The sequence below is a fragment of the Bubalus kerabau genome, chromosome 2 (assembly GCF_029407905.1).
Source record: "Bubalus kerabau isolate K-KA32 ecotype Philippines breed swamp buffalo chromosome 2, PCC_UOA_SB_1v2, whole genome shotgun sequence".
NCBI lineage: Eukaryota > Metazoa > Chordata > Mammalia > Artiodactyla > Bovidae > Bubalus > Bubalus kerabau.
In genome coordinates this window covers 175,764,978-175,778,609 of record NC_073625.1, presented here as the reverse complement: position 1 = coordinate 175,778,609, position 13,632 = coordinate 175,764,978, and the positions used below count along the sequence as shown (strand labels likewise).

At 49.5% G+C, this 13,632-nt stretch overlaps 1 protein-coding gene across 1 annotated transcript in view; it reads right to left on the bottom strand.

Moving 5' to 3' along the window:
- The window catches only part of LOC129644121 (nicotinamide/nicotinic acid mononucleotide adenylyltransferase 3-like), a 118,816-nt gene that overhangs the window by 18,812 nt on the left and 86,372 nt on the right, over positions 1-13,632 (bottom strand). The window contains exons 5-6 of the mRNA XM_055569531.1: positions 7,703-8,032; positions 7,034-7,212 (exon numbers count right to left, since the gene is read on the bottom strand). Coding sequence (XP_055425506.1) covers positions 7,034-7,212; positions 7,703-8,032 — 509 coding nt within the window. The remainder of the gene's footprint in view (positions 1-7,033; positions 7,213-7,702; positions 8,033-13,632) is intronic.

The following is a 13,632-nucleotide window of genomic DNA, read 5'->3' as shown; positions in this document are numbered from 1 at the left end:
TCTGTAATGTAGAGTGTTATAAACAGACAAGTTGGAATCCTTCCTCTGCCACCAGCTGACTGAGTGACTTTAGGCTAAAAAATATTCCTCACCCCGGAGCCTCAGATTTCCATCTGTAAAGTGGGCATAATGATACTTACGGAACAGCATTTGTTGTGAGGACCAAAAGAGAAAAAAGTGCTAAAATCATCAGGGTCAGGCATGGCACTTGGTAAGGATTTACACATGTTATTTCCCTTTGTTCCTAACAAAACCCCAAACCTAACAAACAAGTGTGATTCTTGAAAGCTACTTTGTGAATTTTATTTGGGTTGCTTTAATTCTCCTTTTTGTAATCCTCAAAAGCATGCTGCTGACACTCATTTCAAAGGTTGAAGAACTTTAGCTAAGACATGAAAGACACTCCGTGTTTCCCTCCTGGAAAGGACCCAGCCAAATGCTGCGGCCCTGATCTGGGCAGGCGCGGCTCTCAGAAAGCTCTCAAACCCAGTGGCATTCTCAGCTCTGCAGCCCAGGGAGTGAATTCTGCCATTGACATCGTGTTTTTGTTTTTTTTAAATAAGAATCAAAGAAATCTCTTTAATGAATCAAGAATAGGATCAGAAAGCTGGCAAAAGACTTTAAACCAAACTGTTAACAGAGGTTTGGTAGATACTTAGATGCATGAATGGATGGATGAAAGTAAGTCAAGGAGGGAAGGAAATGAAACATGTAAGTGCTGATATAGAAAGATGCTGAAGAAGTATCATTGAGAAACAATGTGCAAAGAAGTAGATCCTTTCTTTCTTCCCTCCTTTCTTTTTCTCCTTCCTTCTTTCCCTCCCTCCCTCCTCTCTCTCTCTGTTTCTCTTTCTGTCTTTTCCGGCTTTTGGTAGAAATATTGACCAATTCTGGGGGGCTTCCCGGTGGTAAAGAATCGCCTGCTAATGCAGGAGATGTGGGTTTGATCCCTGGGTCGGAAAGGTCCCCTGGAGAAGGAAATGAAAACCCATTCTAGTATTCTTGCCTGGAAAATCCCATGGACAGAGGAGCCTGGCAGACTATAGTCCATGGGGTCGCAAGAGTCACGACTTAGTTCACTAACAATTGACCAATTACCTACTCAATAGCTACAGAGCTGCTGGCTTCTATATTTGAGGAAGATTTGGGGACAGACCAGCGAGAAACAGTAACAGTGATTACCTCTGGGGAGTGGAAACGAGGCTGAGTAAGGAAGGGGCCATTCCTTTTCAGTCCACTTTCTCCTGTGCTGTTTGAATTCTTTTTTGCCTTTTACCATAAAAACAGACAGCAGCACCAGAAGGCTGGAAGTGGAAGGCAGGTTCTGTGGAAGGGGTCATCCTGAGTTCAAGGCTGGAGCTGGAGGCGAGGCCTCTGCCTGGGAGGAGGAGCCTGCTCCTGAGTGAACAAAGCTGCAGTTTCCCCGGGGTCCACGGTGGGACGACAAATGGCCCTTCTGTGACCAGCACACAGAGCCAGGCTCCTGGCTGAGACCCTGGCCGAGGCTCGTCTTCTCCCATAAAAGCAGCTCATGCCAGGGGAGCTGAAATCAGGAATCGGATCATTCTTTGCACTGAGGGGCTCCTTGGCCTGGGTTTGGGGAACAGTATTTGAAGTGAGGGGGCACCTCTCTTTTGGCAGGTCCCCCACTCTGCCAAGGCCTCCATCTGCTAGATTCAATAAATAATATTGGTTTCAAACTAGGCCTGCAATCTCATTTTAATGGATAAAGGCATGCAGGAGGTGGTAGAGAAAAGATGGACCCAGGCTTGACACATTTCCACCAAGATGACAGCCCTGACTGCTTGCGGTCATGTAAAGATCTGAACAGAACCGGCTGGAAATGTGAGCTGAGTGATCCTGGGCTCCATAGATCTGAGTGCCTCCACCCGTCAGCCTGGGGAGAGACCACAGAGCCATTTCAGGTGGTGCTGGACATGGCTGCCATGTCCAGAGGGGTCCAGGAATGGGCTAAGCCATCCGGTGGCATGTGGCCCTCTACACCGGGCCTAAAAAATATCACTGAGTGTTTTCTACTTTTTCTAGAGATGCAGTTACAGAGAGGTTTCTTTTCTCCAAAGTGGTGGTTCTCAAGGTTTAGTTATACCAGAACCACCTGGTGGCTTATTAAAACCTAGATTGTAGGCCTCACCCCCAAAGTTCCTGATCTGGGAGGCCAGGGGTCTGGCTGGAACATCTGTTTTTCTAACAAGTCCTCACACACTGCTGCTGCTGCTGATCTCAGCTCTGGGAACCACTGCTCTAAGGAACGCACAAGGCAAACAATGATATATGGCTGTTTGATCCTGGACTTCAGGTAATGGGGTGGGTGAGGGCTGGGGTAAAGTGGAAAAGGTCCCATCAAATGGGAGCAACTGCGACCATGTCCCGGGGATCTACATGGCACAGAACTAAAAGGGCACCCAGCCTTTTCAGCAGTCTTGACTCTGTTGGGGTATGAACAGCCAGGAATATGGATTTTTCTATGATGTAACAATCTTTGGCAATCACTGGCAATTGGCTCTGAAATCTGTCAAACATGGTGCAAGCCAAACAAAACACATCTGCAGGCCGGATTTCATCCTCTGGCTGCTGTTCCAGAAGACAGATAAGGTTCCCAGGGAAAGAGGCAGGAGCAGAGCTCTCTGGGCTCTTTGGGGAGGATGGCAGCCTGACCACGCCTCTCCCAGGCTCTCTGGTGCCCATCTGGTCACCTCCAGGCCCCCCTACTGGTGCCCCAGCACTAACCTCTTCTCCAGCCACACCCTACACTTTGGCCACATGAAGTCTTTGCAGACAGCACCTCTTTCCCTGATAAAACCCCTCCCAGCCAGGCCTTTTCTGACCTCTGAGCCTCTGTGCATGTGGTTCCCTTTGTCTGAAATGCTTTTCACATCCACCCTAATTCTTACTTGTCCTTCAAGGCTCCCCACAGCTCCAGGGAACCCTCCTTGACCAGTGCCTGCTCCTGCCCCACCAGCCCTGTGTTCCTCCCAGCCCAGTGTGCTTCCACCACTGCACCAGGTGGTAAAGGCCTGAGGATGTGTTGGCTCCTCCACTGGCCTGGGTGCCTTTGTGCCCCCAGGCTGAGCCCAGGGCTGGTGTGGGACAGGTTTGAAATAGCAAGTACCAAGTGCTGTTGGAGAAGACACTTGAGACTCCCTTGGACTGCAAGGAGATCAAACTAAATCTTTTAGGATTGACCCTAAAAGAAATCAACCCTGAATATTCATTGGAAGGACTGATGCTGAAGCTGAATCTCCAATACTTTGGCCATCTGATGTGAAGAACTGACTCATTGGAAAAGACCTTGATGCTGGCAAAGATTGAAAGCAGAAGAAGGGGACGACAGAGGATGAGATGGTTGGATGGCATCACTGACTTAATGAACATGAGTTTGAGCAAGCTCTGGGAGAAGATGAAGGACAGGGAAGCCTGGTGGGCAGCAGTTCATGGGGTCGCAGAGTCAGACACAACCGAGTGAACAACGATAACAACAAGATCTATTCTCTTGGCCTTGGCTTTGTTCTCATCCCCTTTCTGTTGTCTGCCCACTTCCTGCCTACCCTTCAAGCCATTGCTGAGACTCTACTTTCTGTGGGAACAGCTCCTGACCTCCCAGACCTGGGGGTCCTTCTCTGCCTGTCCCTCCCTGTCAGCACACCATCTCAGTATGATCGGTCTGTTGCCTCCATTACACTGAGCTCCAGGAGGGCAGGACTCCCATGTGATTTATGTCAGTAACACGAGGGCTGCAAAGATAAACACCAACGAAATGCTTGTAGGACCAAGAGAGGAATGAACATAACAGGTGAGAAATGAGCTACTTGTAATGTGCTGGGAAGAACGTGTTAGAATGTGGCCAGCTGATGCTGAGAACTGGCTTCCTCCAGCCACAGTTCCTCCTGCTGGGTGCAGAGCACAGGGAGCAGAAGGTACATTATCTTTGGCAACCACCTTGCTCAGGACCCCCCGGGGGCCCTGGCCTGGGCCATGTGGCTTATTGCAGGCAGCTCCCATCCATTCACAAGCACCAGGCTAGATAGTTGCTATCATTGTATTATCCTGCAGCCTCCCCTACCCATGTTCTCCCTGTGGCTACCCAATCCGACTGGACAGCTGGGAAGAAGGACTTTTCTGCAGTCAGGGGCCAAAGGAAGGCCGGAGCAGAGGGCAGTCCATCTTCTCCATTTGCAACAGCAAGGTGAGTGCTTGCTGTCTACTTGGGAGGGGGGCCTCCCTGAATCCCGAGACAGCAGACGTGACTGTGAGTCCTCACCCAATGTCACTGAGTTTGCCCAGCTGCTGGGCTCCCTGATCTGTTCGCCTACCCCAGAACTAATGGCTAAGAAAAGACGGTGGTCAAACCCCTGCCTCCCTCCCTCCTACCCACCCATCCACCTTCCCATTTTCTGTTACAGTAAGGTGACGTCACCACCTCCAGAACTCCTTCTGGGATCCCCTCCTCTGGTGCTTCCCTTTGTCACCACTGATCACACTGTGTTCTGACCCTGTGTGCATCTGTCTCCACCACAAAGACTGTGAGTTCCTGGACGTCAGAGATTGTGACATGTTCCACTGGGTCAGACCACATGCAAACCCTCCCTCTGCCACTTACTTAATCCACCAAGGTCATACAACAAGAAATCTTGCCTTGGTTTTCTCGTCTGTAAAATGGGGTTAAAATCAGTGTTGTGAAAATTCAGTGAGTTAAAATAAAACAGGAACACTACTTCAGCACTCGATGAGTACAGGCATGCCTTATTTTATTGCACTTCGAAAATACTGTGGGTTTTTTTTTTTTTTTCCGCCATGCTGCTGGGCATGTGGGATCTTAGTTCTCCAACAAAGGATTGAACCTGCATTGGAAGTGCAGGGTCTTAACCAGTGGACTACTCGGGGAGTCCCTGATGATACTGCACTTTTTAGATTGAAGGTGTGTGGCAAATTTGCATCAGACAAGTCTATTGATGCCATTTTTCCAACAGCATTTGCTCACAGTTGGTCTCTGTGTCACACTTTGGTAATTCTCCCAGTATTTCACACTTTTTCACTATTTGTTATAGTGATCTGTGATCAGTAATCTTTGACAGTACTACATTGCAAAAAGGTTACAACTTGCCCAAGGCTCAGATGATGGTGAGCATTTCAGTTAAGGTGTATACACTGTTGTTTACACATAATATAATTGCACATTTAATAAACCACAGTCTAATATAGCCAAAAGTTTTATATGCACTGGGAAAAGGAAAACTCTGTATGAACTCACTTTATTTCGATGTTCGTTTTATTGTGGAGATCTGGGGCTGGACCTGCAATCTCTCTGAGGTCTGCTTGTATTAACTAGTATTACCAGGTGATCAATAAATGCTTCATGCATTAATGGATGAGAGTGGGAATGAAAGAGCAAAGATAATTAGCCAAGCAAGTATAAGCCAGCACATTCCAGAAGTGGCAGTGACCCAAAATAAACAGAGATGCTTGCTGTGCCTTGTAAGTACCTCAAGAGTAGGTTGGGGACAAGGACTGTTCGCACATTCGGTTCCAGGCAATGAGCCAGGGACCAGACCTTGGGCAGTGGTCCGACAGGCAGAGCCCCCACTTTATCAAGGCGGACTCTGAAAGTCTCCTTTCCCACTGTGAGCCTCTCTGAGGATTAAGAGGCCTGGAGCGTTTAGAAGTGTGACCTGACACTATACTACAACCACAGTGTTTTCTCCCACCAGTGGCCTCTCCGAGGATCCGCCTTGCCAGCCACCCCCTCTTCCGCCACTATTCCGAGTATAATCACTGACTCCTGATCCCCTTCGGATGAATCAACAAGTCAGGAAGGGTGAGTCATCCTGGCCTGGGGCTCTTTATCCCCAGACACTGGCACTCCTTCAACCACAGTCAACCAAAGCCCAGGCACAGGGTTCCGCAAAGGCTACCTACAGAGGAGCTTAGCCCAGAGCAGGAGTCTTGGCCTCAAAGTCCCACCTCTTCAATCTCTTCTCCCGGGAGCCTCAGTTATTGAGAAATATGGGGTTAGTAATCCCTCCTTCACTGTGGAGTAAAACAGCTGGCACAGTGCAGGGCATGGAGTAGCCCCTCAGTGAAGGGTGGGAGGGGACGGGGAAGAATGAGGAGAATCTCATCAAGAAGCAAGGCAGGGCCCTAGGTCTGGACCCACGACTGTGAGAGCGAGGCAGACGGCACCCTGACCTCCCAGCGACCCCCAGAATGTTGATGGAGGCCCAAGGCTGACCTTCCGGAGGCAGCGTGGTGGCGCTAATTGGGGTCTCCAGGTCACCAACTTCCCACCCTTGTTTACTGGTGGCTAACTTCCCTCCTCCACTGCTGCTCCTTCCGGCCTGGGCTGCAGGGGCAATGACCCACTGAGTAGGTGCTGGCTGCGGGGTTCAAAGGCAGCCAGCCGCCTGGAAGCAGTGGAAGATAAGGAAGGCACTGGCCGGGAGCCAAACCCCAGTTTGGGGATGAGGAGCAGCAGGTCAGAAGGCATAGCTCACAGTGCCCCTGCTCCCTAGAGTGGCTTCCTGCTCTGCCATGTAGAAAGTTTACACTTGAAAAAGGTTGCCTATGTTTGGTCTTGCTTTCCCTCCCTCCTCTCCTTCCTCCGCAACCCTATGGTACAGATAGAGTCAACAGATTTGCCTGGAATTCCTGCCCAGCCCTGCCCTAGCCGTGCTACTCCAGGCACATCTCTTTGAGACTGTTTCCTCATCTGTAAAATGGGCGTCCTCAGACCTCCCTCAGGGGTTGTGATGATTGTATGAAGTCAAGCATATAAAGAAAACATGGGCTCAAAGCCAGGACATAGTAGAGAGTCAACAAGCCACAGCTTTCCTGTTACTGTCTGGTTAGGAGGTAAGGGGAATTTGATGAGTCAGGTGCTGCCTACCTTGGGAGCTGGGAGTGGGAACATCTCCGGCCCCTCAGAACACAAGGGCCCTTGCTCCCCTCTGGGATCACCCAGCCCCACCTTTGTCAGGAACCCTGGGAAGGAGATGCGCAGGCAAACGCAAAGCCTCACCATGCACTTGCGGTCGTCTATGCCTGTTAGATCCTCCTCAAACTCCTTCCCAACCTGGAAGTCCATGATGTAGTTTCTAAAAGTGCTCAGCGTGCGGATGATCATGTGGTCGCCTTCCTGCACGATCTCTTTGTCTGGCTTCAGCAAGTTGGCGATTTTGCGCAAGGCCACATTGACATCTGCAGGGAGTGCCAGGGTAGAGAGTTGGCTGAAAACATTTGGAGAACTTCTGCCAAGGTAGGGGGGCCCTACGAACCTGCTCCCCCCACCCCAAGAAAACCACTGGAGTTCCTTGCTCGATTAACACGGCCTCTGCGTGCAGCTGGCCTGTCCTTTTCTTTCTTTCCTTTTTTTCCACAACAAAGTTTTCTGCCCTATGCTAAACCTTTGAAAACAAAAACTAGCCAACCAAGCCCAGCTTTTCTAATGAAATCCTCCACGTCGAGAGCCAAATATCAGACACTGACCACCATGAACCCTAACAACCCGGGTTCGGCAATTCGCAGGTCTCTGGCTCCTGGAGACCCCCGGTCCGCGGCCCGGGTGCTCTGGGCGGCTATAAGGCCTGACCGAGGCAGGCTGATGGGCGGCCGGCTCGGAAGGGCGCGGGGATCCCACCCTCAGAGGTCCGGCGGGGCGCCCGGGCAGAGCGCGGCGGGCAGCGCTTACCCAGCGCGCGCAGGTACTCCTCGAAATTCTCGTTGGCCAGCATCTTCCAGTACCCGGTAAAGTCGACCGGCATTTCGGGGGAACGACTGGGGCCCGACGGGGACCGAAGAGGCCGGAGCAGATGTGGGTAGGCGGTGCGATCTGGGTGGTGGGCGGCCCAGAAATGTGCGTCCTCCGGGGGCAAGGGGGCTCTTGGGGCGGCGACAGCTGGATTGCAAGCGCGCACAAAGCCGGCGGGAGGATCCATCGTAGCGGTCGCTCCGCCCCTCTCAGTGGGGCGGGGGCGGGGAGGTTGGAGGGCCAGGTTCCTCAGACCTTCAGTTAGCTTCCCTGAGAGGGAAAAGGGAGATGGGGTGAGGGTGAAGAGTACTTAAATGATTCCAAATTCTTAGATTCCTGCGGGATTCCTTCAGACTCCTTGAACTTTTCGCATTCAGCGGCCACTTGAGGATTGGGAAAGTCTCGGGGTTGGCTGGAGTAACTAGGGAACGGTATCTCTCACAGGCTTTTGTCTTAAATCCCCGCGGGTGGCTCGGCCTGTGGGGGTCCAGGATCCGGAAGGCTGGGCAGTTCAACTGCGGGAAAGAAAAACGAGACACTCCCACCTCCCCCTCCCCGCCCCAATAAAAGCAAAGTTGATGTTGCTTGAAGTAAGTATGGCTAAAAGAGGCCCTCTGGGTGGTTCTGGAGCTGAGTGGCCTTTGAAATACGCTTGTTTAGTCGCTAAGTCGTGTCAGACTCTCTGCGACCCCATGGACTGTATCCGGTCAGGCTCCTCTGTCCATGGGATTTCCTAGGCAAGAATACTGGGGTGGGTTGCCATTTCCATCTCCAGGGGGTCTTCCCCACCCAGGGACTGACCCGCACCTCCTGCGTTGGCAGGCAGATTCTTTCTGGCTGAGCCACCAGGATTATGCAAATATAAGCAATTATCAGTACCACGTTGTTCCTCACTCGGCTTTCACCTGGTGGCAGTGGAAGGCCACCCGGTGAAAGGCCAACTCCACAGGGTTGTGCACTTGGCTTTTTTTCACTTACTCTGTTTCTGGAGACCTCATTCTTTTGCAGGATATGCTATGGTTTATCCAGCTTGTCCTGCCCTGATGGGCATTTATGGGAGTATTGTTTTCTGATCTCGTACTGTTAGAAACAGTACTGCAGTGAAGATCTTTGAGCTCATCTCATTTCTCACCTGGTAGGTATGTCATCGTGCTTTAAAACCTCTGTCTTTGCCAGCAAGAAGATGACATAATCATGTGGGTTGACTTTTTGACTCTCTATTAAGACTAAATATCTCTTAAATTGCTTTTTGTACAACTCGCAGTCTGGGTGACAGCAGGTACATTCTCCTCCCACTCCAATATGACTGTGGCTCCAATCCCCAGGCACCTCTCCTTTGTCCCCCATCTCCAGGCTCATGTAAGTCCTCACACTGCATCTGGCTGAGTTAGAAAAAGATGCCTCTTCCTCAGGGTAGGGGCAGCTTCATTCCAGGCAGTGGGTTGGATTTTAGCCTCTCTTTGTTGCAATGCACAGGCTTCTCACTGTGGTGCCTCTAGAGTGCAGGCTCAGTAGTTGTGGTGCTTGGGCTTAGTTGCTCCGTATGATCTTTCCAGACCAGGGATTGACCCTGTGTCCCAGGCATTGGCAGGTGGATTCATATCCACTGGACCACCAGGGAAGTCCAACACCAGGGTTTCTTAACCTTGACGTTGTTGCCAGTTTGGACCGTGTCATTCTTTGGTGGATGGAGGGTTCTTATGTATTGTAGGATGTTAGGCTGCATCCCTGGCATCTACAGGCCCAGTTGATACCTCCCAAAGATGTCTCCAGGCCTTGCCAAATGCCCCAGGCTGGTGGGGGAGGGGTGTGGGGGAGGGGAGCAAAATCACCCCTGGCTGAGGCCAGTGCTGTGGACAGCTGTAGCCCTCATCAGACCTATTTCCCATCTCTTCTCAGCTGTACTGGGATGCTCACACCATCAGTTGTTCACACAGGCCTTGACTCTGCATCCTCCCTGGCCAGCCTGGAGCTCATCTCAGGGACTGTGGGGCAGCCTGTCCCTGCCCTGCCCAGTTTAAAGGTGCAAGAAGAAAGCCCCGTAGCTTGGTCAAGTGGATAGTGGGTTCTCACCTGATTTGGCTTCTCTAAGGCATCTAATCAGGACCAGCCATGGCCCTGAACTTCTTTGTTAGCCTGACTCACTAGAACAGAGGATCAGCCAAAGGCTTAAGCAGTGAACTGACTAGTCCATCTTTGACTAGTCTAAACTCCTCTCCCTGCTCCCTACATCATCCATCTCAGGCAGGTGGATTTCTCACCCTCCCCCATCTTTGTGCTGAGTCTCCTGAGATGTTTATGCCAAATGTCCAGCACAGTGCCTGGCACATAAAAAGGGCCAAGTCACTGCTGGCTCTTTGCATGCCCTCAGTGGTCCCCTCATGCTCCAGGCAGAGGTCTGCCCCTCCCCTCCCCTTCCAGTAGGTCCTCTGCTGTTGGTTCCCAAGAACTGAGATCTGGCCACTCCTACCTCCTCCGGCCACTTTAGACACCTCCTGTTCACCTAGCCTCAGTCTTCTGAGCTGGCTGGCTGAGCGCATGGCAATTAATTCGGCCTGCTTTTCCCTGGTTCCTATCTGCCTTTGTTTAGTCTCCCAGTGGCTAAGTATATGCCTGCCCTGCTGTGTCTCCTCCCAGGAGGAGGGGAAGGTAAATGGGGATAAGCCATGAGCTCCATGGAGATAAATCAGAACTCAGAGAGCCATTTCGATGAATCAGTGCCTCAATTTCCCATGATCCTTACAATCTCCGTGTGAGGTGGGAAGTCCTGTCCCGTTTCACTGAATGGTCAAGCAACTGGCCCTTGTGTACCCAGCCATGGGGCAGTAGAGCTTCTGGAGGGCAGCGGGGTTAGAGAAGAGAGCCCTGGGACAGACCCTGAGCCTGTCCCTCCTCCAGAGATGCTCCTCATAAGAGGTGGGGCAGGAGGTGCCTTCCAGTGTCTGTCCTCTTTGCTGGGTCTCGCCATCCAAGACTGAGTCTCCTAAGAGGGGACAGGTGGCTCATACTTCTGCCTCTTGCTGATAAAGAAATCCTCCTCATCCTTGTTTCTCTTCTCAAGAGCTCATTTTATTTTAGAGACTTGTAAAATCTTCTCCCTTCCTGTGTTCAAATATGTGTCTGGAATTATGTTGTAGAGAACCACCTCACTCCAGTCCCCGAGCTACTACCGAGCCATCTGTGAGGTTAATGTCTGAAAGGATAAGGGTGGCCCAACAAAGCTGCCTCCCTGTGTCCACTGTGTCCCGAAGTGAGAGGGCTTGTCAAGAGGCCACAGGAACTGAGGGGGCACCGAGGTCTGCTCAGGATACTCCTCTTTAATGCATCCATGAATATGCAGATATGCAAATGAAACACCAGGTCTACAAGCCCCAGAATCTTAAACCCACTTTGGGGAGGTGGCCCGGGGATTTATTTCTGTCCAGAAAATGGTTCTGCAGAGTGGGTCAGTTACTTTTCATCGACACATGACAGTTGTTTCTACAGATTGTGATATACACTGCATGGGAAGTGTTTCTTCATTTCTTTCTCCTCCTTTCTCCCTCCCCCGCTCCTCCTTCCTTCCTTTCTTTCCTCTTTTTTTTTTTTTTTTTCTTTCTTAACTCTTTTATTATGGCAACATTTAAACTTCCATAAACAGAGATATAATTGTACATAGACCTCCCACGGATCCATCACCGGCTTCAACAATTATTAACCCATGGCTGATCTGGTTTCATCGATATCCCCGCCCACTCCCCATTTTCCAGAATTATCTTGAGTCAAATACCAGACATCATATTGCATCATCTGGAAACATTTCAAGAAGTATCTCTAAAAGATAGACTTAAAAAAAAAAAACACCACAGCATCATTATCACAGCTAATAACCAATAATATTAATTTCTAAATATTATCAAATACCCAGAAAGTGCTTACTCATCTCTTAATTTTCGTTTCAGTTTTCCCATAGTGAGGACGTTCGTCCAGTGGGTAGATCCAGGACACTCAACGAGGAGATGCTGGTTGTGGTAGTTTTGTGAAGGACACCTTTACTTATCTACCCCAGCCCACCTCCCCAGCCTAACATCCTTCTGCAAAGATACCTGGGTCCCAACTGTCTAATCTGGAGGCTCTGTACAATCAGCTAAGTTACTTCAGTCATGTCCGACTCTGCAATCCTACGGACTGTAGCCCGCCAGGCTTCTCTGTCCATGGGATACTCTAGGCAAGAATACTGGAGTGGGTTGCCATGCCTTCCTCCAGGGGATCTTCCCAACCCAGGGATCCAACCACACAGCCATATATTTGCAAGGAAAATGCTTCCTAGAAAATGAAATCTGGGTCCTGTGGAATCTTGTGATTTCTGTGGGGCAGGCATAGATGTCACATGGAGGGGATTACCCATAAGCTGTGTTGACTAAAAAAAAAGTGCACAGGTTGAGAATTATGTTTTCAGTGGACAAAAATGAGGTCTTAAGCCCAGGACACAGCCTTCCAGACAATTTTAAGGAACTGTTCCAAAGAGGTAAGGGAGGAGCCAGGATTTATAGGAGTTTTTGCAACAAAGACCAGGTAATTAGACCATCAAAAGAGTACTGTTAATTAAAGTAAAGCAGTCATCTCAGTTTAATGAATTTAGCACTTTTGTATATATAAAAGATGCAAGATTATGGGCTCATTGAAATCATTCCTTTGATATGTCCCTCAGTCACCCTGGGGGCTCAGATGGTAACATAGCCACCTGCTATGCAGGAGACCTGGGTTCAATCCCTGGATTGGTAAGATCCCTGGAGGAGGGAATGGCTACCCACTCCATATTCTTGCCTGGAGAATTCCATGGTACAGAGGAGCCTGGATGGATACAGTCCATGGGGTTGCACAGAGTCAGACATGACTGAGTGACTAATGCTTTCACTCTCACACTCTCACAGATGTCTGACAGGATGGTCCTCCAGAATACTGGTTTGGCTGAAAGATAGCATCTAAAATAGAGACGTAGCTGGTAGGAAATCAGAAGTCAGTCTTTGAGTTCCAGTCTGATTTCGGTCTTTAAGTGGCCATTTCATGCGATGGGAGATATGGTGGGTGGAAAGACTGGAGATGTCACAGTTCCATGCCTCGCAGTATCAAGACAGCGAAGTGGGAATGGTTTTGGTCAGAAGCAATTAGTAAAGGAATTTTTAAATGATTTGTCGTCAGCAATTAGGTTAAACCAGAGTCACCAAAAGGTGGGAAAAGGGTCCATATAATTTATCTGTCTACTGGTGGCCAGTCAGCATAACTCCCCTAGGATGTGCCCACAAAAGGACTAATGTGCAGAGTGGCACCGCTTATCTGTGAAGTTCGGCAACTAAGAGCAGTCCTTGCCAACTTTTAGACAGAAAATAGGTGTCGGCAGATTCTTGACCCTCATGGTGTTTGCTGTGGTTTCAGTAGGCTAATGTGGCCAGTGTCTGGGGAGAGGTGGCCAGTGTTTGTTGTTTTTAAATCACTTCTCTTAAGCTGTCTTTCCCAAGTACTTGGTGTACTCGGCCTTGTGGATTTGAGATTTAGCAAAAGATATATAAATTTTGTGTTTTCACTTTGATGATACTCTTTTAAAAATTGAAGAATAGTTGACTTACAGTGTTGTGTTAATTTCTGCTGTATGGCAAAGTGATTCAGTTATACATATATATGTATATATATATACACACACACACACACACACACACACGATGATACTCTTTAAATATAGTTTTGGCAAGTAATAAATTTGAAAAAACTGCATTGTACATATCAAAATTTTTCCCATCTCCTTGTCTTTTTTACAGAGGACCATGATTCTGTGTACTTTACCCTAGACCTTCTTATGAGGTTAATCAGAGATGCTGGTTAGAAGGGAGGAT